At 44.0% G+C, this 27,111-nt stretch overlaps 1 protein-coding gene across 1 annotated transcript; it reads right to left on the reverse strand.

The window, feature by feature from the left end:
• Positions 1-1,857: 1,857 nt before the first annotated feature.
• On the reverse strand, positions 1,858-13,900 carry Dppa2 (developmental pluripotency-associated 2). The gene is made up of 7 exons (XM_039088709.2): positions 13,540-13,900; positions 12,349-12,505; positions 11,012-11,163; positions 10,859-10,912; positions 9,133-9,385; positions 7,472-7,667; positions 1,858-6,578 (listed from the first exon to the last, which is right to left on the reverse strand). The coding sequence occupies exons 1-7, from the start codon at positions 13,570-13,572 to the stop codon at positions 6,485-6,487; spliced, it is 939 nt and encodes a 312-aa protein (XP_038944637.1). The 5' UTR covers positions 13,573-13,900; the 3' UTR covers positions 1,858-6,484.
• Positions 13,901-27,111: the final 13,211 nt, after the last annotated feature.

The raw sequence follows: 27,111 nt of genomic DNA on the forward strand, positions 1-27,111 counted from the left end.
GTCTGTCTACATGTTGATTTCCAGACCAGAGAGGGCTACAGAATGAGATCCTGTCTCAACAATTATGTGGGAAGAAACTGGGAGGTGTAAAGGGAGGGGAAAACATAATCAGGATATATTGTGAGAAAAAAAAAATCCAGTCAGCAAAAGAAAAAAATGGTTAAAAAGATTAATAACAATTTTTTTTTTTCTGTTTTCCTGGAACTCAATTTGTAGACCAGTTTGGTCTTGAACTCAGAGATCCACTTGCCTCTATCTCCCAAGTACTGGGATAAAGTGTGTGCCATAACCACTCAGTTCAATAAGAATTTGTGTCTAGTCTTCTTGGAAGCACATCTTTGCCAACTCCAAATGAAATGGGATTTTAAGAACTGAATACTAGGCTTTACTTGAGTTGACTTGTTTGTGACAAGGTTTCTCTGTGTAGCCCTGGCTGTCCTGGCACTCACTCGGTAGACCAGGCTGGCCTTGAACTCACAGATCTGTCTGCCTCTGCCTCCAGAGCACTGGAATTAAAGGCGAGTGCCACCTCCGCCCAGCTGTTTGCATTTTTGAAGGAAGGTCTCAATCTACAGCCCAGCTAGGCCTCGAACTCTTATTCTCCTGCCTGTTTCCCAAATGTTGGGATTATAAGTGTGCACTACAAGACCAGCTGAAGGCGTTTTTTTCTGTCTGTCTCTCATTCTTAAGGTAGTGTCTCTAGTAGCCTAGATCAAACTGGAATTTTCTGTGCAGTCAGCTTTGACCTCCTGATCCTCCTACTCCAACCCTGAGTGCAAGGATTAAAGGCATATTCCACCACATCAAACTTGAGTCAGCTTCTGAGAATTAAATCAGCATAGGAATCCAGGTGTTCAATTCAAAGACTTAAATGGCGTCCAATGTGAAGGGTCTCAGAAAGCCAGATGATTGAGATTTCAGAGTAGAAAGACAGAGTTTGGAGTATTAGGGGTGTAGTTTGGTTGTTAGAGCACTTGGCTACTAGGCACAAAGCCATGGGTGGGCTCTCTAGCACCACAGAAAATCGGTGTAATGGATTACACATGTGACCCTAGTACTCATCACTCAGTGAGTTGAGGCAGGAGGATCAGGAGCAATTCATGAAACTATCAGAGACACTAAACCCACATTCTCAGGTGTGTCTTTCATTCATTTTAATCTCTTTCTTAGCCTTCATGATTAGCCTACATTAAAATATATTTAATAAGCACCCCACCAAAAGAAGCTATTTACCCAAAAGAGGATTCCTGAAATAGAATGATTATCATTTGGGGGTGGGAGAGGGGTGTAGTAATCTCACTGTATCCCAACCTGGCTTCAAACACAGTAAACCTCCTGCCTCACCTCCTGAGTGCTAAAATGACAGGCATTAGTCTCCATGCCCAGCAGGAAATAGAATTACCCTTTGAATGATCACTTGGAGAAAATAGTAGTTGAGGCAGGAAATAGCTGAGAGAACCAAGGCCATGTGGATTAGCCTAAGAAAACTCTAATTTTTTAGCTACATTATCAAAATTATCAGTGAAGGGATAATTGCCCCCATAGACTTCCTTTGTAGAATTCTCCATGGAACACGAATTACAGATATTAACAGCCTGGTTGGGTACCACAAAATACACCAGTATAATCACCATCTTGATGAAATACACCATTGAAAAGACAAGCGATATTTCTAATGCAAAGTTAAATTACAACAAAAGGCCTTACAATCGTGTCTCAATAAATTCTTGAAGCAGACTTCACCATCTTCCGCCAGTTGGCTAATGTAAATTAGACTAAACTGAGCTTGCAACTCATCACAGTTGGAATGTCTACCCGCCAGAAGAAACACGACTACAAATGCTCAGGAGGGTGGAAAGGGGACTTTTATATACTGCTGCTGGGGACATAAGTCTGTGTCACTATGAAAGTTGGTATGGGGGTTCCTCAAACTCCAAAACCAGATGACCCAGGTATCCTGCTTTTGAGTACATCATACCTGAAGTATTTTATGTCAATAAACCATTTGTGTTTTGTTGTATTTATAAAAGATAGAGGGGAGGATTATGTTCTGGGGGAAAGGGGTGCCTCAGCAGGGACCAGTCACATGGTGGTAGAGTATAGAATAGAGTTTATTCAGGGCATGGGGAGTGGAGTTAAGAGGGCAGTAGGGCAGAGAGAGGGTAGAAAAGGCGTAGAGGCAGGCCAGGAGCACGTGGAGAGAAGTGGGAGGGGAACGAGGAGAGAAGGGACAAAGGGGGAAGTGGGGAAGAATAAAGAGAGCAAGACCACAGTGTCAGGCATAGCTGGCTGTTGCCAGATAACTGTGGGGGTGGAGCTTAAGCAGAATGCTAACATGTTTACTACATCAATAAGCTGGAAAATAGAAACAGCTCAGGAGTCCAACAGGTAAAGGGAATGAGGTACGTACACAAGGAAGCATTATGCTTACGAATGCCTTCTCCTTCAAGGATAATACCTAAATTTGATCCCCAGTTACCACACGGTAGGAGAAAACCGACTCCCCTAAATTGACCCTCTTATCTTCACACACCTTTGAGGTGTACGAGCCCCCCAAAGGAAGTGGGGGGGGTGTCTAGATTGCTAACATATTGTTAGGTACATTGTTCAGAAAGAGGTATATGTGCGAGTGAGGGTCCTAGGCTGTTTAAATGCATTATTAAAAGAGATGTTTGCATAGTCCAGAATAAGGGGAGTCCCAGGTAGTTAAACTGATTCCTATGGGTCTTACAAAAGACCCAAGTTCTGGTTGTCTGCACCACATTAAGCACCTCTTCTCAGTCACCTACAACTCCAGCTTCAGGGGCTCCGACACTTTCTTCTGGCCTCTGTGATGACTCCACACACATGTAGACAAACATATACATAAACAAGATTAGAAAGGAGTGAAATCGCTATCATGAAATGCATTTGTATATTGTCTTACTTTTAACATGACTGTCTGCAAAGAGATTGGATCCAGGATAGCCCCCACCACCACCACCACCCAAACACACACACAAACACAGATTCTGTCTCAAGATGCTCAAGTCTAGGCAAAATGACTAAGTACATGTGTATACCCAACCTCATGCTTCTGTATCCTCACCTTTCTTCAGACACAGAACTTCACCTTGAAACTCTGGCTAGCCTGGAACTCACAAAGATGTCTACCTGCCTCTGCCTCCCAGGTGCCAGGATTACAGTCAGGCACCACATCTGGCTCTACACGCTTCGCTTTCATTCTGAGTGGTGCTTAGTACAATGTAGGCTGGATGGAAAAGTAGATAGCAAACTGGGCTGTTTAGGGACTAAACAGCTTTCATATGGATTAGAGCCCAGGAATATTGTCAGTACAGAGGTTGCTTACAAGGCCTGATTTTATCCCTGATACAAGAAACAGAAATTAACCAGGGGCTGGGGGCGTGGTGGTTTATGATAGGATCATCTTACTGTCTCCTTGCACTGAGCATAGCCCTGATCTCATCAGAGCTACTGAAACAAACCTCATTCTCCCCGTGCTCAGGTCTTATCTTATGCTGTTCCTTTCATCAAAACACCCATTTTTCTGACCACCTTGATAACACCAACCACTGCTTAGTTTCTGGACCTATACTGTGAGAAGTTTCTTTCTTGGTTCCTAAAGTTCTGGTAGGCACTTTCTGTAAATTCTGAGACTGAATTGTTTGAAGACAGTGATTTTTAAGATGTCTTTTCCTCTAAATTATTCTTTGGTTCCTGAGAAGGGCAAAAGAGACTTGGAAAATCTGATTAAATTAAAGCTCTAGATTTTCGGGTTTTTTAAGCAGGGTATCTCTGAGTAGCACTGGCTGTCCTGAAAGGATCTCTGTTGGCCTTACAATTCAAGAGAAAGGCCTGCCTCTGCTAACCGAGTTCTGGGATTAAAAACTTGTGCCACCAGGCTCTGAAAATTGAAGCCCTTGAAATGGAAAAACGACTTGAGATTATCCAGTATAACCAATGCAGTCACAGGTTCCTGATTTTGGGGATGGGAGGCAGAATCAGGGCAAGACTCTATGCTGCCTCTGCCTCTGGGTAGTTTGAGGAAAAAGGAATCCATTGTACCAATCCGCAGAACTCAACAATGTAACAATATTTCAATTTGCATGGAGAGGGAGACAGGTGCCTGGGTGTCTACATTGCAATTCTAAACTCAGAGGCAGACTGAAAGCTTGAGTAACTATGACCTTCTACCTCCATTTTAAATGTCCAAATGATTCTTTTTAAAAAAAAGTATTATGTATACAGCATTCTGCCTGCATATATGCCTGTAGGTCAGAAGAGGGCACTAGATCTCATTATAGATGGTTATAAGCTACCATGCGGTTGCTGGGTATTGAACTCAAGACGCTTGGAAGAGTAGCCAGTGATTGCTCTTAACTTCAGCCTTCTCTCCAGTCCCTCACATGATTCTTGAGTTCCTCCTTTCTTTGGTTCTGCTCTCCTTTCTTTTTTTCTTTTGTTGTTTGTTCTCATGTGACCCCAAAATTCTAAGATTGAGGCAATCTGGCCTCAACTTGCCGTTTACCATATATAAGGATGGCTTTGTGCTCCTTCTCTAGCTTCCACTGCCTAGGTCCTGGGTCTTGCAGAATCTGTACACATCTATGCTCTTTATGCATGTCACTCTGTATGAGAACACTGAGGCTGAGGGAGAATTAGTTCCAAGTCCAGCCTGGGTTACAACATAAATCTGAGAGCAACCTGGTTTGGAATGAGACCCTATTTCAAAAAACAGAATGTAAAATGCTAGGCTGGGGATATAGCCCAATATATAAGTGCTTGAATAGCATACAGAAAAAAACCTTAGGAACATTTCATAATAGTGGAAATGGTGGTACATACCCATGCCAGCACTAGGTTGGTAAAAAGGGGATCAGAAGCTCAAAAGTTACCCTTAGCTGCAAGGAAAGTTTAAAGCCACCCAAAGCTATGGAAGACTCAGTTTAATGCCAGCAATACATCACCGCCGCATGCCTGCAATCTGGGCACCTTTAACTCTGGCGATATGGGAAGCAGAGGCAAGACCAAGAGCTTGGCATCAACCTAGGCTACACAATGAGTTCCTAAAAACAAGCCAAAGGCACAAGATGCAACTCTCAGTCCTATGTGCATGAGTGAACAGACACTGAGGCATGTTTGTGAATTTGGGGGGCCAGCCTGGGCTCGACAAAGAGTCTCTATCCCTGCCACACATTTACAGCTGAGAATGTAGCTGTGTAAGTAAGGTATATGACTTGCTACTATGCACACAGCCTTGGGTTAAATGCCCAGCACTGTACACAGTGGTATACTTCAGAACTTAGGAAATGAAGTCCCAAGGATAAACCAAGCCCATTCAGCCAAGGAGAGGCAAGGGGTTCGTGGGAGCCTTGCTTTTCCCGGGAAGCTACTGGCATGGAGAGCCATCACAGTTTAGTTGCTGGTGAGCTGTCTGTGCACCAGCGAATAGCTCTCTGTGGTCAAGTCCATGTGAGTGGCCCCAGTGGAGGGATTAGTGGGGCTACACGTGCAATAAGAGAAGACAATGAGAATGAGTGTGACCACTGTGGGAAATACATTTTAAAAAGTAATACATTGGGGTTGGGGATTTAGCTCAGTGGTAGAGCGCTTGCCTAGCAAGCACAAGGCCCTGGGTACGGTCCCCAGCTCCAAAAAAAAGAAAAGAAAAGAAAAAAAAAAGTAATACATTTTAAAAATATATTCAAGGCCAGCCTGTGCTGCGAGAGACGCTGTCATGAAACAACTAGGTGTCCACCAGTATAGCATCAATTCATAAAACACATCTTGGACAATGGGATCTCAGCATTAAAGGAAAAAAAATCAATCGAGAACATGGATATTTCTCCCATACCTACTCCTAATGCCAATCTGAAAGGGAGCATACTATATGATTTCAAATTTATGGCACTCTAGACACTTGTCAACAGTTAAAGATTGTTTAGCACAAGCAGTGAACTCTATACTATAGTCAATAATATATTGACTAGTCAGTACTGGCTAGGAAGTGTGGTACAAGCATGTAAATCCCAACACTTAGGAAGACAAGTTTCTGGTCTACCTAGAAATTCCAGGCCAGCTAGAGTTACATGATAAAGCCTTAATCAAGGGGAAAAAAAAAACTATAAAAAGTACTTTCTATTTTCCTAATTTGAAACTGCTCCCCAACACCCCACCATAAAAATCTATTTAAAAAAGTACAACAAAACAAACCCACTAAAACAATATCATTTCTCAGATAGCTAAGCATTTAGCAAATCCAGCACAAGGCCATGAGGAGATGCCACAGATGTTAACATTCGGCAGAATGTTATTACAGTAATGGATCCTGATTTGTCTGCAGAGTCTCCATTCTGCTGGAAGAGATAGGAGGAGGGGCTTCTGAAGACCGATGTCCAGAATTTTTAGCCATTCGAGGGAACACAGAATGTTTTTTCTTTGCTTCTTCCATTCCCTTCAGATCGAAATAAAATCTTGACATTGTCTAAGGTGGCATATTTGGTGGTGGGGCATTTTTCTTTGAATCGCTCCTCATTTTACCGCTCCTCATTTTGAAGTTTCTCATGAGCTTATTATTGCTGTAAGACAAATGTTAGAAAAAATTTTTAAAGATTCCATAGTCTTCCCTTAACAAAGATTAAAGCTGGCTGTGGTGGCACACACCTTTAATCCTAGCACTAGCTGAGGCAGGCAGATGGATCTCTGTTGGGTTTGAAGCCAGTCTAGACCTTTTGACTCAAAACAATAAGGAACCCATCTCTGGAATCCCTGAGGTGGTTTTCATGAATGCTAGGATTAATGAAGGAAGAGCTACACTTAAGGCTGCCTCTATACTCTCAGAGTTCACATATTCCATGCGCCCAAATATTCTCAAAGCATAGAAAGTTGTTTTGTACTCATGGACAGATGTTGAATTCTGAAGTCTAATTCAGGGCTGGCAGATGTCTTGTCAGGTAAATGTGCCTGTTACCAGGGAACATGAGGGCCTGGTTTTTTATTGTGAATCACATGTACCATGGCTGTGACATGCCTGTGTCCTCAAACATAATCAGTGATGTAAACCAACAAAATAAATATATCTCAGATAAATATCTCACAATATTTATAAGACCAATGTACACTTTCCTTGGGGCTTTGTCTCACATAGCCTAGGCTGGCCTCTACCTCAGATTCTATACTGTGCTGGGGATGGAATCCAGGTTCATATTCAAGTGAGGTAAGTACTATGCCCACTGAGTTAAATTCCTAACCCCTAATAACAGTCTAAGTTCCACACTTGTCAGGCACATGGTTCAGACTTATGAGAAAAAGCCACACTTGTGAATTCTGTTAGCTATTTTCATCTGACCAAAATGGGAAATTAGAAAAATAAGGTGGTTGCTCTGAGGCTTCTGCTCAGTTATTCAGAAATTCATCTAGACATCTTTCTGTTTTTCAGTTTCCCATGCCTAGAGAGGTACTAAGAGGTTACCTGTGAACACATTCAGGACATAGCAAATTATCTTCCACTCCTGGTTCTGGGATAACACAGGCTGGTAACAGGAAGAGAAAATTCATCCTTTGGGGAGTATCTGGAACCCAGGTGAGACCAGCATGAAATTGCAGGCGAACCCAGCCTTTTCTATCTGCAGGGCACTGCCTGCCATGGACAACACACCATCTGACTCCTGAGTAGAAACAAGCAAACAGACAGCAAAATCAAGGCAACTCCCACCACCTCTCAGTAAACCACTCTTGAATTTGCTCTCTTACATTTGGCTAAAAGTCAAATGCATTTTCTGATAGCTCATCTACTATAAAAACTCTTTATGCAATGTGCACTGAAAGACTAAGTATTTGAAAAAGATAAATTAAGAGCAAGGCATGGAAAACCAGTCAGATGACAGCTGCTGACTACAGGAACCTCTCAGTCACTTTACAGAATTATCCTTAATACTTCTTTTCTTTCTTTCCTCAATATGGAGGTTAAATATAGGACCTCAAGAATTCTACAAAAGACTTTCCCTCTGAGCCAACCCCAACAAACCCTTGCTTTCCCTGTAACAGTGGAGGTAGTCAGTATTTATGGTATTAAATACCATTTTCTCCAATGAACTGGCACAAGTATTCTAACTCAGAGTCCACTTATCTGTAGTATACTACCTTGCACTGATCTGACTAAAAGAGCCATGATTGATAGGAAAAATTTCATACACAATTGCTTCAATGCATACATGCATACATATTTTGGAACAAAAGAAACCAAGAAAGTGAAATGATAGGACCCCCCCCCCCCACCATGGTCTTACACTGAAAGAATCAATATTATAAACACAGTTCTTCTCTCGAAAGCAAACCTGAGGTTCAATATACTTTCCAAACTTTCAAAAAATAAAAAATCACATGGGAGCATAAAAGAAGATGGAGAGCCAATATAATTCTGAAGAATGATCCTAGAGGGATCTGATTTCAAGATACTCTCCAAAGCGATTCTAAGGTGCCAAGGTCCTGACCTAGAGACTGATGGAATAGAAGACTCCAACACAATGAAACTGTGTAGCTATGCCATCCAGAATTTTGTTTTGTTTGAGACAGAATATCTCTGTGTAACTATGGCTGTCCTGGAACTCACTCTGTAGATCAGGGTGGCCTTGAACTCAGAGATCCACCTGTCTTTGCAAAGCAAACTTTAAAAATGAAGTCTTATGTGAGTCATATTTATCCTCTACATCAGTGGTTCTCAACCTGTCAGTCTCGACCCATATGATAAACTTTTATCTCCAAAAATATTTTTATTACAATTCATAACCGTAGCAAAATTACAGTTATAAAGTAACAACAACATAAGCTCTATGGGTAGGGGTCACCACATCATGAGGAACTATACTAAAGGTTGCACATTAGGAAAATTGAGAACCACTATTCTAGGTTCACTTCATTCTGAAATGTGGTCTCTGATTAAGCAGGCTGCCCTTGACATCATCATAAAGGATGACATTGAACTACCCACCTGCCGGCCTCCACCTCTCAAGTGCTGAGATTACACATATGTACCACCCTACCACAGGAACCTCTTCAGACTTTAACCAAGTCTTCAGAGTTTAACCATGCTTCTATAAAAGAGTAACATTCACATCTTTAGGGAGGTCTTACCAACGGTTTCTGGCAGAAAGGCCTCCACAGAAGAGGGAAGAGGACAACGATTCACAGACATAGACTGAGCAGCTCTCATAGCAATTCTTCCCCAGGCTGCGAATGTGGAGCCTTGAGCTGACGTTAGAATTTCCACTACACCATTCTCCTGCTTCTCACTTTGGCAGCTGCTTGGAGGCCCAATTCCTCTGAAGACCATCTTCGGTTTCTTGGGACACAGCTTTTTGGCCTCAAGAGGTGTGTTGGGAATATACTGCAAATGGAATTCACGAGTATTCAAAAGTGCTCAGAGTTGATATGCAAATTTCACCATTTTTGAAGCGCTACTTCTCCTACAGTGTTGGTTCTCAAAGGGGAGAATATTTTGGCAGTTAAAACCAAAAGCACTGATTGGTCTAGACAGATGGCTCACTGGGGATGATCACTGGACTGGAGTTAGGATTCCAGCAACAATGTGTAATCAGGTGGGTGTCCCCAAGAATGCTTATTACTATAGCTCCTGGGGGGAAGGAGGCAGGTTTGCTGGTGCTAGCTGGCTTTCAGAAGAGCTGAGAAAACTTGAGCACCACAAAGGGGTAGACACACTGATAGGATACGAAAAGCCTCCTTCTGGCCTCTATGTGCACATATGTACAAAATGCACGCATTGCACAAAAAAGATCAAGATAAGATCACAGGTTCAAGACCAGGCTGAACTACAAGAACCCAATCACTCCTTTGTTTGGGGGAATTTGTTTTGTTCCTTTTTGTGCTTGTGGTTGGGTTTTTTGTTTTGGTCTCATTTTGTAGCCTAGGCTGACCTTGAATTTGTGGCCCACTCTCCTGCCTCAGTCTCCCAAGTATTGGGATTGAAGTTTGCAACCCATCTAGCTGTTATCTCGAGGTGACATCGATATTGACCTAGAACTTACTGTGTGGCTGAGGAAGACCTTGAACTGTATGTAGACCCTACTGCCCCCACACCCCCAGTTCTAGGATGCTAGGAGTGTGTCATGCCCAGCTCCCTCCCATACCCAGTTTTGAAAGCAACAAAAACCCTATCGAGATGGAAAACTGCTGCTGTCTCAGAGGGTTTGGGGTAGGTCTAAATACGAAATAATCTTACTGGACTACATTCGAACGTTATACATGTGGAGTCAGAGTGATGCAGGCCTGTAATCCCAGCGATTAGACAGGGGAGGCTGAGGCAGGCAGGAGGACCACACTGTAAAGGATTGCCTCAGCAGTTTACTGCTAGGAACGATGGCTCATGCGTGTAATCAAGGGACTTGGGAGGTAGAAGATAGAGCATTCACAGTTCGTATCTGCTTAGCCACACAGGGTTGAGGGCCAGCCTAAGACACTTAAGAGACCATTCCAGACATCCTGCTGTGTGTGCTGGTTCACATCTTTCATCTCAGGAGGCAGAGGCAGATGGATCTCTGAGTTCCAGGCTGTCCAGGGCTATACCAGGAGACCTTGTCTCAAAAAAAAAAAAAAAACAAAAAAACAAAAAAAAACAAAAACAAAAACCCAAAAAAACAAAAACAAAACAGACAAAAACAAACAAACACAATAAAAATGGTTAAAGGTAGGGGCCAGCCATCTGAGTTCAAACCACACATTTGGTTCTCCCGAAGGTCAGTAACCCTGCCTTCAAGGGGAGATTACATAGAACAATTTCAGTGAAACAGCTCACCCCACGGGGAGAGCCCACCCTCACCCCATCATCATAGCCATCACTTACACATTCTTGTTTTGAATATGAATGTCTCCAAAGTCTTGAATAAACCTCAACTTTCTAAGGAAATCAATAAAAAAAAAATAAAAATAAAGTTAAAACATGACCAAACTGTCCATACTCAGCCCATGTAACAGGGGTCCAAGTGGAGGCACTAACCTTGCCATCCGTACTTAAGCTATGATAACGACACCACTCCCGAAGAGTGTTCCGGGACACCTCATTAATCGGAGGCAGGGTGGGCGGAGGACAGGTGCCTAATATGGTTCTTGCAGGATGTTTGATTCCCTCATACCTCACCTGAGAGCGGACTGAGAAAAGAATAGGAAGAAAGCAATAGCATCCGGTGACTGCTTTACAATTACTCTCATAAACCACCCTGTACATAAAGATAGCTTCTTTTTGTTTTCCTCCAATTATGAGAGAAAAAAACTGAGGAGTTCACTTGACCAAGAGCACACACCCCTTAAAATAGGAGACCCGGGACAGTAACCCACACTTACATTCTAAATTCTAAATAAAATTCTTATTTTAATCATGTTTTTATCTGCCAGTATGCATTCTAGACAGCTGAAATTCCCTTTTTCTGTCTAGTTTGTTTGTTTTGTTTTGGAGACAGGGTTTCTCTATGTAGCCCTGACTGCCCTGGAAATTGCTTTGTAGACCAAGGTGGCCTCAAACTCAGATCTGCCTCTGCCGCTGCCGCTGCCTCTGCCTCTGCCTCTGCCTCCCAAGAGCTGAGATTAAAAGGCAGGTGCGCTTAAGAATATTAAGCATATTTGTTTGCTGGTTTAATTGGCTTTGACGACGACAACTACAGAAACAAACTCTTTGGCTTATCATGTATCAGGACTATCGATGTCATTCAGTTGGGAGGCACACGTACTGCAGGAGGCGTCTGGGTTTCATGGATAAAACTTCACTTAGTGTCAAACGAATATAATGGGAGCACCTACAGCCTAGAAGCAATAGGATCAGGAGCTCAGTCCATCCTCAGTTAAATAAAAAGCCCAGTAGCAAGCCAGATGTGGTGGTACACACCTTTAACCCTAGCACTTTGAAGGGAGAGGCAGGCAGATTTCTGAGTTTGAGGCCAGCCTGTTCTGCAGAGTGAGTTCCAGGACAGTTAGGACTAAACAGAGAAACTCTGCCTTGAGGGGAGAAAATTACTCAAAAATAAACCCCAAAGTCTTAACCGGTTAAGAGCTCTTTAAAAACAAACAAGAAACAAAAAAGCCTGCCTGATATGGTGGTATATGCCTTTAACCCCAGCCCCAGGGAGGTAAAACTGGAGGTGTGTTGGAGGGTGGAGGAGGTGGAGGATTTCTGTGAGTTTGAGGCCAGCCTGGTCTAGAAATCAGCAGGCTAGCCAAGGCAACGAAATGATCCTTGTATCAAAACAGTGTACTTTTTCTTCTTTGACTTCCCAAAGTCTTACTGAGAAATCCATCTCAAACCTACACTAGTTTCTCCAGGACTCTTAAGTTTGATGATACCTGGTGGTTTGTGGTCTATGGTTGAAGAAACATTTAATTCCGAATCATTTAATTCTGAATCATTTAATTCCGTAGGATATTCTGTGGTTGTCTCCTCAGTATATGGGACCAGCGTTAAAACCAGACTTTCTTCATCCAAGTCTCCCTCAGATTGGTTCTGCAAAAAGAAGCAGTGGGGGATTCTGCTTACTTTCCAGGCAAGGCTGCTGGATTCAATGATCGCCAGAGACTTAGTGTTGAAATCAGAAAAAGACTAAGGAAGCAGGATGCTAGGAACTACCAGGCCACTGTGGAAGGACTTCCTAAGTCTCAAAAAAAGCAAAGCATTAACTAGGGAGTGACGCTTCCTTGAGGAAGTTCCTGAAGATCTGGTCCACTCCCCTCCCTTGTCCCATTGAAATCTCTTCAACATCTGTACTTTCAAACTTGAAAATTTCTGTTTCCATTTGTATAGCGCCTTTTCAGAGTTCTCCCTACACAAACCCGCTCCTGTTACTGTAAAAAACAACCCAGTAGTAGGGTAATGGCAAATGCCTTTAACCGCAGCCTCCGGGAGGCTGAAGCAGGCCTATCTAGGCCAGCTTGGTGTACAGAACAAGTTCCAGTACATCCAAAGAAACGCTGTCTGGAAAAACCAAACAATCATAAAACAAACAAACAACAACAAAAAGCAAAAACAAACCCCCAAGTCAAATGATCATGATGAGGCCTAAAAGCAGTGATGCCTTGGCCTGGCCAGTTCTGTCTTCTAGCTTGGTACAGTGGCCCTTATCAAGCCTAGAATCACACAAGCCCCGATGGGGAAACCCACCAACCAGGCATCAGCAGTATTGAACTGGCTACTTCTCCTTAGAGGAAAACAAAAAACAAAAACAAAAACTTCATTTTTTAAATGCTTAAGCTATCAAAAATTTCCACTTAATTTTCGCTCACCTTTGCGATAGGTTTTTACCATAGGTACAGCACTCCTTGCTGGGACAATTTACTACTTTATCTAGGAAGCAGTTCCATTTTACTCCCAGGAAATGCAGTGTCAAGCATGTAGGAAAAAAAAAAAAGTTAACAAGCAGAGAGGATTCCAAGATTAAGGCCTTAAACCCCTGCAGTTCCTGGGAAGCCAGACAGGAGACCTAGAAAGAGTAAAAGAGAAACTCCCAAGAGAAAATCAATTCTCTTAGAAAGAAAAGTTACCTGGTTGTAAGTCTCCTGGCCGAAGAATGACATTTTCAGGCAGGCTTGGGAGAAGACAAAGGCGGCAATTGAATGGATGCCGACTTCTTTTATAGGTAAATGACTCCTTCTACTTCCTGTCTTCCTGTTGTCCAATTGAGCTCTTTCCCCTCCTCCTCCTCTCTCCACCCTCTTCTCTTTGACAGTTATTTTATCAGTTCTCTTGGTCTCAGCAGATAATTGATGGCTCAATGCTGAGTTCTCAAGTAAATCAAAAGCCCGCCCCCCTCCTCCTTTTTAAAAATGTAGACTTTCAAGCTTGTCCTGCTGGCGAATGTCTGTAACCTCAGTGCTCCGGATGCAGAAATAGAAGCAGGAGGGTCATGACCTAGAGTTCTGACTGGATGATATGGAAAGACCCTCCCTCCCTCAGGGTGGTGCATGCTAGTAAACCCCAGTGCAGGGAAGGCTGAGTCAGGAAACATGGAGGCTTTAAACCTCCAAGTTGAAGCTCTAAATCCCTTGCAGTTCCTACCAAGTCTGAGACAGGAGACCTAGAAAAAGTGAAAAAAACAAACTTTTCCACTCAGCCTGGGTTACAGAGTCTTTAAAAGTAAATAAATAAAAAATAAAATAAGAAAGAAAGGAAAGGACAGCCCCCTTCCCCCCCCCAAAAAAAGGTAATCTTTAATTTATTGAGGAATTTTCTGGAAATCTAAATTATGAAGCTGAACCTATCAGAATCATTCCTTTGAGGGTGTGTCCCAGGAATCTGTATTTCCTCAATCCCCTCAGGTGCTTCTTCTACAGTCTAGGAACACTGACCAAATCAAGGTTTGCCAAAACTGGTTCTAGAGATCGGCCATTAATAGCTGACAGCCTTTGTTCCTCCTTGGTGGAATAGAAACTGAACAATGCCCAGAGACTTACGCACAGGCAAGGACTCCTTCCCATGTGGGTATCAGACTCCTGCTTTGGATGATTGAGACAGATGACCTAGTGGCTTGAGGCTTGTGGCCTTGGAGATAAAGCCTGGCTTGTTGCCCAGGTTGTCCTCGAACTTTTGACAATGCTTTTGCCTCAGCATCCCAAGTACAGAGATCACTGTAGGAGCCTCTATGCCCCATTCGCATGCTAGACTTCTTTCTAAGTAAGACTTTCTGACCTCCAAGAGTACTTGCTAGTACACATGTGCCTATATACTGGAAAACATCTATACACAAAATAAAGTTTTAGTTGAAATTTAAAAGACAAGCAACCTTTTCCCTAAAGCTGGACGTGGCGGCACACACGTTTAATCTCAGTGCTCAGAAAGCCAAGGCAGACCACAGCCTGGTCTATAAATAGAGTTCCAGGTCAGCCAAGAATACATAGTGAGGGCTGGAGAGATGGCTCAGCGGTTAAGAGCACCGACTGCTCTTCCAGAGGTCCTGAGTTCAAATCCCAGCAACCACATGGTGGCTCACAACCATCTGTAATGAGATCTGATGCCCTCTTCTGGTGTGTCTGAAGACAGCTACAGTGCACTCACATACATAAAATAAATAATAAATATTAAAAAAAAAAAGAATACATAGTGAGACCTGTCTGACATGAACAAAATAAATAGTTTAGGCAGGTTTATATCGCTAATGCTATTTGATGCCCTTCTAGGGCACTACGTCAGCGCACGCAGGGCAGGACAGACAACCAGCTGCAACAGGGAACATAGGAAACGCCTGTGTTAATGTGACGAGGCAGTGGAAATGAAGACAAACGCCAAAAATTTATCTTCTTGTACAAAAAAAATAATCAATCAGTCAGGTGTAACGGCATACATCTTTAGGGCTAGTATTTAGGCAGGGGGCAGAGACCAACAGATCCCTGAGTTTGAGATTTGTCTTGGGTACCCTGTTGGCTATACCTGAGACCTTGTCTCAAAAACAAACAAAACACTAACAATTTTTTTTATTTTATTTATCCAATTTTATGGTCTTATATTTATTTCTTCTGGCTTGCTTTTGGATCATTTTGTTCTTTCTAAAACAAAACAAAACAAAGAACAAAGCAACCAAACAAACAACCGAAGTTTTTTCTCCAAGCCTCATGTAGCCCAATCTGTTCAGTTTGCTGGTAGTTCACCCTGAGGTCTTAGTTGTTCTGCCTCTAACTTGCTAAGGGTCTGATTCGAAGCACCGTACCATAGAGCCTGGCTGAGGGACCGGAGAGATGACTCCCTGGTTACAAGTACTCATCTGAAGGACTGGGGTTCTCAGCACCCACATGGTGGCTTAGTGCTGTCTACTGTGCAGACCCAAGGGAGTCCAACACCCTCGAATACACCCCAGCAAGGTGAATATCATCAGGCTAAGGCTCACAAAGAAACAAACAAACAAACAAACAAACAAACAAACAAACAAACAACAACAAAACCTTCCTGGAAATCGGACTTGGAGAAGGACAAGGGCAAAGATCTAGTTGAGAAGATGTGAGACTATGGGCATCTCATGTACAACTGTCGTTCAAGACTGGTTAAATAAAAAATAAAAATATAAAAAAGCAGTCCCTCTTTTTTGGGGGAAAGAGGTCTCACTGTAGAGCTCCAACTGGCCGGCACTTGATATGTAGACCAGGCTGGCCTAAAATTCACACAGTTTTGCATGTCTTTCTCAATACAGCTGAGATTAAAGGCAAGAACCACTCCCAGATAACGAGAGCCCTTTTAAACTAGGTGGGGCAGCTCAGGCCTCTAATCCCAGCACTTGGAATCGAGATAGCGAGTTCAAGGCCAGAATGATCTGTACAGTTTACAGCAGCCAGGTTAACACTAGAAGCCCTCCTAAACACCTCCCATTTCCTTTCCCGCCCCTCAAAAGGGTAAGATTTGGGGCTGGAGATGTAGGGCTGGTAGAATGTTTGCCAAATGCTCACAATGTCTTGAGGTTGGTTCTCAGCATCACAAAACAGCAACCAGAATATTATAAAAGTGGGCATGGTGTTGCACACCTTTAATCTCAGCATTTAGCAGGCAGAGGCAGGTGGATCTCTGTGAGTTCCAACCCAACCTAGTTTAAATAGGGAGTTCCAGGCTAGCCAGAACTACATACTGAGGCCCTGACGAGAGAGAGAGAGAGAGAGAGAGAGAGAGAGAGAGAGAGAGAGAGAGAGAGAGAGAGAGAGAGAGCAAATCATTGGCTTTGTGTGGTGCCTCATGCCTATAGAATCAATAGTCAGAAGGCTGAAGCATAAGAATCACTGCAAAAATACAGAGGCGAATGCCAGCAGCAAACCACTGAACTGAGAATAGGTCCCCCGTTGAAGGAATCAGAGAAAGAACTGGAAGAGCTTGAAGGGGCTCGAGACCCCAAAAGTACAACAATGTCAAGCAACCAGAGCTTCCAGGGACTAAGCCACTACCTAAAGACTATACATGGACTGACCCTGGACTCTGACCCCATAGGTAGCAATGAATATCCTAGTAAGAGCACCAGTGGAAGGGGAAGCCCTGGGTCCTGCTAAGACTGAACCCCCAGTGAACTAGACTATGGGGGGAGGGCGGCAATGGGGGGAGGGTTGGGAGGGGAACACCCATAAGGAAGGGGAGGGGGGAGGGGGATGTTTGTCCGGAAACCGGGAAAGGGAATAACACTTGAAATGTATATAAGAAATACTCAAGTTAATAAAAAAAAAAAATGAATAATAAAAAAAAAAAAAGAATCACTGCAAAGTAGTTCAGTGGAAGACTGGGTACCTAGCTCCAAGCGTGCATAATGCTTCAAGTCGGATCCCCAGTCCTTGCGCGCGCGCGCGCGCGCGTGCGTGCACACACACACACACACACACACACACACACACACAATATTTAAAAATAAATATAGCAAGATATAGTGGTGACACAGGCCATTAATCCCAGCACTCGCAGAGGCAGAGGCAGAGGCAGGGGGCAAAGGGGCAGAGGGGCAGAGGGGCAGAGAGGCAGAGGCAGAGGGGCAGAGAGGCAGAGGCAGAGGGGCAGAGGGGCAGAGAGGCAGAGGCAGAGGGGCAGAGAGGCAGAGGCAGAGGCAGAGGGGCAGAGAGGCAGAGGCAGAGGGGCAGAGAGGCAGAGGCAGAGGGGCAGAGAGGCAGAAGCAGAGGGGCAGAGAGGCAGAGAGGCAGAGGGGCAGAGAGGCAGAGGGGCAGAGGCAGGGGCAGAGGGGCAGAGAGGCAGAGGCAGAGGCAGAGAGGCAGAGACAGAGAGGCAGAAAGGCAGAGAGGCAGAGACAGGGGCAGAGTGTTTGCCTTAGCATGCATGAGGCTCTGGCTTCAATCCTCATCACCTTGTAAACCAGGTTTGCTTGTAGTGGCAGAAGCCTGCAATCTCAGTTTTGTGTAGATCGAAGTATGAAGTTCAAAGTCATACTCAGCTGTGAAGCCAAGTTCCACATTAGCTGGGCCAAATATCCCACAGGAGAGCCTATCTCAAAGTAACAACTACCTTGTAGACTGGGCTAGCTCAGTGGTAAAGAAGGGGCCCACTACTATCTCTAAAGCACGTGCCGGTGTCGAGCATTTAAGATTTGTTTAAACTTCACCATTTTTCACCATTAGTTCTTTAAATTTGCATTTGTAAGCATTCCTGAAATAGGCAAAGATGGATTTCGGAGAAGGAGTAACTTGACTCCCCATATAGCAGCTGTTGGGTTCTCCTTTACTGCCCTGGATGCCTTGGGCAAAAGGACAGATAGACTGGTAGTTTACACTTAGGTCAGCACAAGCCTTTAGGAACATTCCAAGCATACCTTGAGACAGCTGTAGAATGTCTGTTGCTAGAAAACTTTCTCTTTTTGAGACAAGGTCAGCTCAGGCTAGCTTGTCTCTTCCTCCCTTGAGTGTTGGGATTAAAGACATGGACCATCACAGCTGGAAGCAGTTGGTTATAGACTTTTGCTTTCAAGAGTCCTGCCTGGTGGATTCTAGGTGACTCTGGAATCATTTCTGCCTGGCCAATAGAGAAGCACTGACCTGAAAGTCTAGCAGATGGGTGCCTGGTGTTAAGAGGGTATGATTGGTTCAAAATACAAGCTTCAATAACTATCATTGCTCCTAAGAGGCAAGACTGTGATTGGTTCAAATAAATGACTACGGGGTTGGGGATTTAGCTCAGCGGTAGAGTGCTTGCCTAGCAAGCACAAGGCCCTGGGTTCCATCCCCAGCGCCGGAAAAAAAGAAAATAAAAATAAATAAATAAATAAATGACTACACTTATTGCAAACAAGAATTGTGATTGGCCAAACCTCTTCCTCTCAGGAAAATTAAGCCAGCCTTTCTGGTTCAGTGACTCAGCTGGAAAGTCTCATTGCTCTTGTATTGCCCCATCATGTGTTATAATACATGTTTTTGAGGTGGAAATTCACTGTGTAGTACAGGCTACCCTTGAATTACTGATCCACCAAAGCTGACTTGATCACGTCTTTTAGTCTGGATGACTGCCCTAGAAGATCCCTTGTTCCTCTAAGCTCTGACTTGTTTCTGTTGTTTCTATTTTTTGAGACAGTCTCAGGGAACTTAAATTGACTTCCTATGTGGCCAAGGATGAACGTCAACTTCTGTCTCTGCTTCTCAGGAGATAGGATCACAGGTATATGCTACCACATGCAGTTTATGCACCACAAGGGACCAAACCCAGGGTCTTGGGCATGTTAGGCAGGCACTCTAACCATTGAACTATATCCCTTTTCTTCTTGACTTCTTATCTTGTCCATGTTGAGCTACAGCCCTTGATTGCTTGTCTGCTTTGCCCACAAGGACCCCAGCCTCATAGTCCTTGAGGTCAAGACCCTCTGGCTGCCATTCAGTCTTCTTGGTAGTTCTAGCCTGTTGACTTAATCAAGTGCCAAAGCCTAGTTGTATTATTTCAGGGTCTGTTATCCCTCAACTGAGATTATGGTCTGATACCATAACTGCCTCACCTACCATCACAGAACATCCTCAGCTGTGTTGTGCCCCTTTCCAGCGCATCCCTGACAGACCTTCTCAGCACTTCATCCTATGAGGCTGTGCGAAGAACACCCCCTCACAGATGCGCCCTCACTTACCATTGCCATCCCTGCCGGCCTGTTTTCTTCAGTTTCATCATCCCTTCTTTGCCTTCAAACTTGAATATTTCTACCTGGGTCAGCATTGGTTTTTCACTCTGGCTAAGACTCATCTTAACACTGACTCTGTCTCATTTCCTAGGATTCTTGCTCCACTGTTGTGTCCTGAGCCAGGAGAGACTGTTCTCAATGGGATTAATTCTTGATGGTCCATGACTATATTCATGCTCTCCTGCTCTGTTGGGGATTGTTCTTCTAACTCCTGCCAGCTCGTGCCAGCAGGTCCTTGGGTGCATATTCTCTTTCCTGTTTTGCCAGGCCAGAACTTTCTCAGCTAGTTATACAGGACCTCATCCTGCAGAGAACTTAGAAATATGTGTACGCCTGTGTGCTTGCACACCAGGGTTTCATTAAGTCACCTAGGCTGACCTTGAATGTACTATAGCCGGGCAAGTTTTAACCTGTGATTTATTTTCCCTACCTCCAGACTGGCTGAAATTATAGACCTCGGTCACAAGGCCTAGCTGAGAATCACCTTTTAAATTTTTTTCTGAATTATTCTGCCTCTGCTACCTCGTTATTAATGATTACTGTCAAACTTACATCCACCCTCACCATTTATCAGTATCCAAGTCAACTTCTATCCATCTCGGGCACAGCACACACATGGTGCACAGACAGACATACAGGCAATAATACACTTATACACATAAAATAAAAATAAAATCTCAAAACTTAATTAACTAAAGTGTAATCTCATTACTTTATGTGTTTGGTTTGCCTGTTTGTGTCTGAGTGCACCACATGTGAGCTTGATGACGTAAAGGTCCAAAGACAGTGTACACTCTCTGGAACTAGAGGTATAAATGGTTGTGGGCCTCTATCGAGGCGCTGTGAACCAAGCTCTAATCTGCTGGCGAAAGGACAGCAGCTGCCTTGCAATCCAGATGTTTTCCCATTTTTCAGGGCTTTGCACCTTTGTGCCTTTAGGTTCACTTCCATCACGGGTTCTTCAAGAAGCACCCGGAGAAAGACAGTGGCTGAGGTAATATGGTTGCATGTGGGTGCCACCAAGTAGACCCCTCCAACCAGCATAGGGAGCATGAGACTTGTCCATTAGAGTTGCAGCACCCTCGGTAGCTACTGATGGGGAGAGCAAGGAGAGTGGAGTAGTGTATGATGGCCTCAGCTATGCACACACGTGGGAATTGTTACCGGTAGTCTAGAATGGGTATTTCCAGTTTCTTGGCGTCTTAGTTAAGGAACTAAAGAAGCACACGCAAGTTGCCAAATAGCAAGGAAACTTTATTCAAAACCAAAGTGATAGCTGCAGATCAGATGAGGCAGCAGGAGTTCACGGAATTAAGAGTACTCGATGGCATGAGTTACTGTTTGGGACCTGTTTTGTATTTGACTATGTGTCTATGCATGACAAATGTGTCTGGTTCTGGGGAACTTAGAAGAGGGCATCAGATTCCCTGTAACTGGAGTTACAGGGGGTTGAGAGCCACCAGGCAAGGCATGGAGAATCTAATCCTGGTTCTTTAGAAGAGCAGCCAGTGTTCTTAACTTCTTTTTTTTTTTAATATTTTATTTATTTCTTATATGTGAGTACACTGTAGCTGCCTTCAGACACACCAGAAGAGGGCATCAGTTCTCATTACAGATGGTTGTGAGCCACCATGTGGTTGCTGGGATTTGAACTCGGGACCTCGGGAAGAACAGTCAGTGCTCTTAACCACTGAGCCATCTCTCCAGCCCGTGTTCTTAACTTCTGACTCATCTTTACAACCTACATTTCTTTATTTTCACTGGCAAATTTGGACTATGTGTGCTTTTGCTCAAATGCAGTCTTTCCCAGGATGAAAGTCCAATTTTGCATGGCCATAAGGTGAGAAATGAGATTTTCCTCTAGAAGTTTAATCAAAGGACACAATCTTACTGCACAATCACCCAAAACTAATTCAGGCTGGATTAGGCCCCTGCCTTCCCTAAACCCAGATATGTCATAGAATATATTTGAGTAGAATCAGAAGTAGGGGGTTTTTTGAAAGTGTCTAGGAGGAAGCAAATCATTCTATTGTTTGCAGTGTGGACCACATGCACATTTATGAGGGTGGGGATGCCAGGAGCAATAGATGAGGGGTCTGTCAGCAGCCCAAGCTAAGTGAACTTCCAAGTCGCTAAGCCTCCCAGTGCTTGCCTGGCTCAGAATGAAGCTGGTCTAAGTCCTCCAAGGTATACAGGAGGATGTGCAGACTCAAATGCACTGCCAGCTTCAGCACCAGCTCAGGAGAAACATGGTTAACCCGGCATCAAGGAGACGACAGACTTCAGGCAGAGCTGGAGGCCAATGCTGCAAGAGTCAGGCGTGAAGCACGAGTGATAGTGGACAATGACAACTCAGAAAGAGCTCAGAAAACTCTCAGAAAGAGTATGAAAGCCAGGATGGGGTGCCCCATGTGCCAATGCAGCTGCATTCGCAGTGGCTTGAATGACAATGTCCATCGGGGGTTCCTATTGGTAAATACTTGGTCTGGAGTTGGAATTGGTATCTGGGTAGGTCAAAGGAGAAGCAGGCTTTGAGCTCTCAAAAGTTCCTTCTCGGCTTCCTGCTTGCAGTCTGAGATATATGCCTTCTAATCCTGTTCTGCCTGTCAGGGAGTCATATTCCCCCTGGAAACCATACCCCCCCCCCCCAAAAAAAAAAACCCTTTCTCCTCTGGGTAATCCCTGTCATGGTGCTTTACCATAGCAACAGGAAAGTTAACTCCTACAGGTGGCTACCGCTTTAGAGCACATGGTACTACATGCAGTAAACACACAGCGGTGCTCTGGAGGGAGGCAGCAGGACAGAGGCACTAAGGAGATGGGAGTGGCATCAGCTTTCCTGGATCAGCAGCAGCTTAAGCATGCACAGACTCTGCCAAGAAACTCAAGGAAGAAAAGACTCTTTAGATTGTGGCTGAGTGTCCATCCTTATGTCCATGAAGTAAATGGACAAAGATATCACATATAATGACCTAATAACTAGTTGGACTCTGCCCCCATGTCTACTTGTCATGAATCATGACACTCCTGGAACAACTAAACAATGTGTGCCAAGTTGGCTGCACTGAGCCCTTGGGGACTGAACATAGCCTGTGCATTCAACGAGCAAACACACACGGCCAGCCTTTCTAAAAGCCCCACGATCACTCAATGGTCACAAACCTCAAGGTCTTGTTGAGGGAGACCATGCAGGTTAGCCGCCATCAGCTCCAAGCGCTCTGGTTCACAGCTCCGAGGACATCTGTATCTTCCTCTCTCCTTGAAGCCTTAGTCTCAGGATTCCACCTCACCCACACACTGACCCCCAAAACCAAGACACTAGCATTCATGACTCGCTCAACTGGGAGAGGAAAACCTGCAGAGCTTTCCCAAATGACTACTTAATCATTCACCTTCCAGTTGCCATTAGCAAGTTTTCTGTGACACTTGAATGTACTCTTGAATACATATGTGTGGTATTAGGGAAAATTTCCCACTAGCTGAGGCTGGATTCAAGTTTCTATCCACCTGCTGCAGTTTAAGAGCTGGAATTACAGGTGTGCGCCACTGTTCTGAGCTTGAGATTTTAAATAACATACACATATTGTGCCTGTGTGTGTATGCCACAGTGAACTGGGAAGGGGAGAATTATTTATTGGAAATCAGTTTTCTCCTTCTACTATATATAGGTTCCAGGAACCGAACTTGGGGAATCAGGCACCTCTAGCTGTTTTATGTTCCTTGGTGTTTTGCCTGGATGTGTGTCTGTATAAGGGTGCCCTGAAACTGAAGTTACAGACAGGTGTGAGCCACCATGTGGGTGCTGAGAACTGAACTCAGGTTCTCTGAAAGAGCAGTCAGTGCTTTTAACCCCTGAGCCATCTCTCCTGCCCTCTACAAGTTTTAAATACTGATTCTTTAAGGCATTTACAATTCCTGTTGTTTGTTTTAAGGTAGGAAAAGGCGTTTGCAGTTGTTTTCAGTACTGGGAAATAAACTAACATGTACAGAGCATTAAATACAGGTCAGATCTCTGTTCTAGGAAGCGGACATGAGACTTGACAAGGTTGTGGATTCTGTCTTTAGCACCATGGGGGGAAAACGGCAGAGCTTCACGAGAAGCCGCACATGGGTGTGGCCCACAGGACAATCAGGAATCCAAGGTCCTTCTCCCAGATTACCCAACCTTATCTCAAACAAACAAGATTGCAATTTGGGACCTCAGGATAAAACAGTTCATCTTTTCATTCAGAGGAAGAAGTCAAACAATAACCTGAGGCAGTAAAAGTGTAAAGTGTCAGTGCAATTGGGTTCCAGGATTCTTGGAATGAGTCGTGGGGCACCAGGCTTGCATTAAAACATCTACCCACTGAGCCATCTCCAAGGCCTGTAAGTTTAAAACGAGTTGGTCACGCTGACATATCGAAGAAGGCATTCCAGGAAAAAGATAAGGCTCTCTGGTGGGGTTTACACAGAGTAAGAAATGGAAGGGCAGGGTTGCTAGAGGGGATGTCAGAGATAAGGGAGGAAGAAGGTAGAAAGGAAAGGCTTGAGGGTCATCTGGAGAGTTTTGGTTTTCCTCAAAGTGAAATGAGCTCTAGGAGACGTGATGACCTGACTCATTTCCAGCGGATCTTTTGTTCAGGTGAATGTTTTCCCAAGTCCCCCCCCCCCCACCACCAATTCTGGGCTGGTTAGATGGCTCAGTGGTTGAGAGCACTGACTGCTCTTCCAGAGGTCCCGAGTTCAAATCCCAGCAACCACATCAATCTGTAATGAGATCTGATGACCTCTTCTGGTGTCTCATGACAGCTACAGTGTATATAATAAATTTAAAAAATTTTTCCTGCTGGGTGCAATAGAGTAAACCTTTAATTCTAGCACGCGGGAGGCAGTGGAGAGTTCAAGGCCAGATTCATCTCCAGGACACCCTGTGCTACACAGGGAAATCTGCCTCACTCTCCTTCCCAACTCTTATCTATTAGGATACAACTGTAGATAATCTGTGCATCCCATTACTCAACGGTTAATGCTGCTTTTACTTTACAATTTCTCATGTGCTGTAGTGTATATATGGAGGTCACTAAAAAAACTTTGGGGACATGTCCTCTGTAAGTAGTCCTTGCTGTTCTGGAACTTGCTATGGAAACCAGGATGGGATTAAATACATGCATAGCCACAACTAGCCACTGAAAAACTCACATTGACTTTTCCCTTTTACTATGTGGGTGTTGGGGACCAAACTCAGGTAGTTAGACCTTGGTGACAGGTACTTTTACCTGACTATTTACCTCACTGGCCCCATGTTTTAAGATATTCTGTGTTATATATTCTATAACCATGCTAAGAATGTCATTGAACTTCTGACATTGTTAGTTCTGGGACTACAGGTGAGGGCCACTATAGTCCATTTACTGAGTGCTGATTTCACATAGGCCTTCAAGCACGCTAGACAGCACCTCACCAATGCGCTGCTACATCCTGAGCCCTTTCTCCGCAGTATCCTGACTGAGAAAAGTTTATTACTCCAGACTTTAGAGCTGGGTTATGACAGAAGCAGGAAGGCTGATGAGTTCACGATGGCCTGAGATAAGTTCAAGACTAGCCTAGGATCCAGTGAAACATCTCAAGATAAAGGATATGAGAGCGTGAGCTGGAGCTGGCTCAGTGGACTTGCTGCTTTTTCCCAGAGGCCCCAGCAGTTTGTTCTCAGTATCCATGCTCGGCAGTTTACAGCTACCTGTGTTGTAACTCTAGCTTCAGAGGATATGATGTTCTCTTCTCGCTTCTATGGCTATCTACACACACATGCACACATACATATAACTTAAATGGGCATGAAATATACAAACTTTTTTTGTGTGGCTTTGTGAGGTTTACATAGGGATATGGTGGTTTCCCAAGAATGAGACTCGATAATGGTAGTATGGTAGATCTTATACAAGAGGAGGTAAACAAGCTATTTGAATGGTGTGATGGTTATTATCAGTTATTAACTTCCTTCAGAAATTTGGGTTAATTTAAGAGTGTCAGAAACAGAAAAAAAAGGAGCCTACTAGGCTCACCTAGTAATTACCCTAACCACAGGTATAATCAGGACTGATTGCTTCTTCATGATTAGATTCACATTAAATCTTTTCTGGCAAAGCAATTATCAGTAATAACGCATGTCCCATTGTGTCACATTAGAGACACATTTTTTATTTATTTTTATTTATTTTTTTTTACCATTCCCACTAATGTGGCCTTATGCTTAAAGTAACTTGGGGGAAACCCACTGTTTGGTGGTTAGTGAGTGGTACTGGGGTTTGAATCTAGGCCCTCATGTATACTAAGGCTCTCATTTACTGTTCAGCCCTTTTCATTGAGACAATCTCACCATACTGACCCAGCTGGTCTTGTGTTGTGTGTAACCTAGGCAGGCCTTGAACACACATGACGTTCCTTTTGCTGGGACTTGGAGACTCTCATCACTAGTCCCAATTCACAATATAATTTTGACAACACTCCAACTGACAAAATATTTTCCTGGCATAATCTTGGATATCTAACTAAGTTGTAATATTAGAAAATTTTCACACCTTGGCTCACCATTCTCTCCCATTGGAACACAATCACACGTATGCACCCTTGTCAGGGAGGGCACAAGATTCTTCATGTCGACTCTCCACCAACAATGGTTTGGCAAGGCCTTATGACTGAGGTACCTACACTTGGAACTTTCCATGCCTTCTTAGAGGAAAAATGGAGGGCTTTCTAGTGATATCACATGTCATGATTCCTGGGGTTGGGGATTTAGCTCAGTGGTAGAGCGCTTGCCTAGCAAGCGCAAGGCCCTGGGTTCGGTCCCCAGCTCCGAAAAAAAGAAAAAAAAAAAAGAAAAAAAAAAAGAAAAACATGTCATGATTCCTACTGAAATCTACATGCAGGTATGCTGCACACACTTGTGGGCAGGAACCTAACTCTGGCTGGATTCTAACATCATTTGAAAAACCAATGCAAATCTTATCTCACTCCCCCAGGAACAGATCAGAACACTACCCGTCTGTCTGTTGTGGATTTCATCCAAGGTACTTGTAGTACTGATCACCAGCTCCTTGTCCTTTTCAGACAAGAGAGGGAGGCAGAAACAGGGTTGGCAGTTGAGTGTATGACATCAACTACAAACAGTAGGGGTCCATCAGGAGATGATAGAAGCCTAGCAATCTCACAGAAAGCTTCTGCCCTAACTTATACTCAATCCCCCGAGGGAACCAGCAAGCACCTTTCTGTTCCTTTATGGAATAACTGCATTGCTGGTACAGAGGATACAAAGTGGTTGGTGATGGTGGCCTTCATTCCCATCACACCCTGAGCACATGGTTGTAGCCTGGCTCTTCCTGGCTTGGGACAGAGCCCCACCCTACCTCTCTCTGTTCCAAGCATTGTTCCAAAGTCCTCTCACACAAGATGTCCAGAGAGGCAGAACGAACTCAGGGGAAAAGTAATCAATCAAACAGATAACAAAAAC

The sequence above is a fragment of the Rattus norvegicus genome, chromosome 11, assembly GCF_036323735.1.
Source record: "Rattus norvegicus strain BN/NHsdMcwi chromosome 11, GRCr8, whole genome shotgun sequence".
Lineage (NCBI taxonomy): Eukaryota > Metazoa > Chordata > Mammalia > Rodentia > Muridae > Rattus > Rattus norvegicus.

Excerpts from the sequence above, each read along its gene's own strand:
- Dppa2 (XM_039088709.2), bottom strand. The coding sequence starts at position 13,572 with ATGTCATTCTTCGGCCAGGAGACTTACAACCAG. Across the intron at positions 10,913-11,011 it reads GCTTAAGTACGGATGGCAAG|AAAGTTGAGGTTTATTCAAG; the intron begins GTTAGTGCCTCC and ends TGATTTCCTTAG. Across the intron at positions 9,386-10,858 it reads CATATTCAAAACAAGAATGT|TATATTCCCAACACACCTCT; the intron begins GTAAGTGATGGC and ends TTCCATTTGCAG.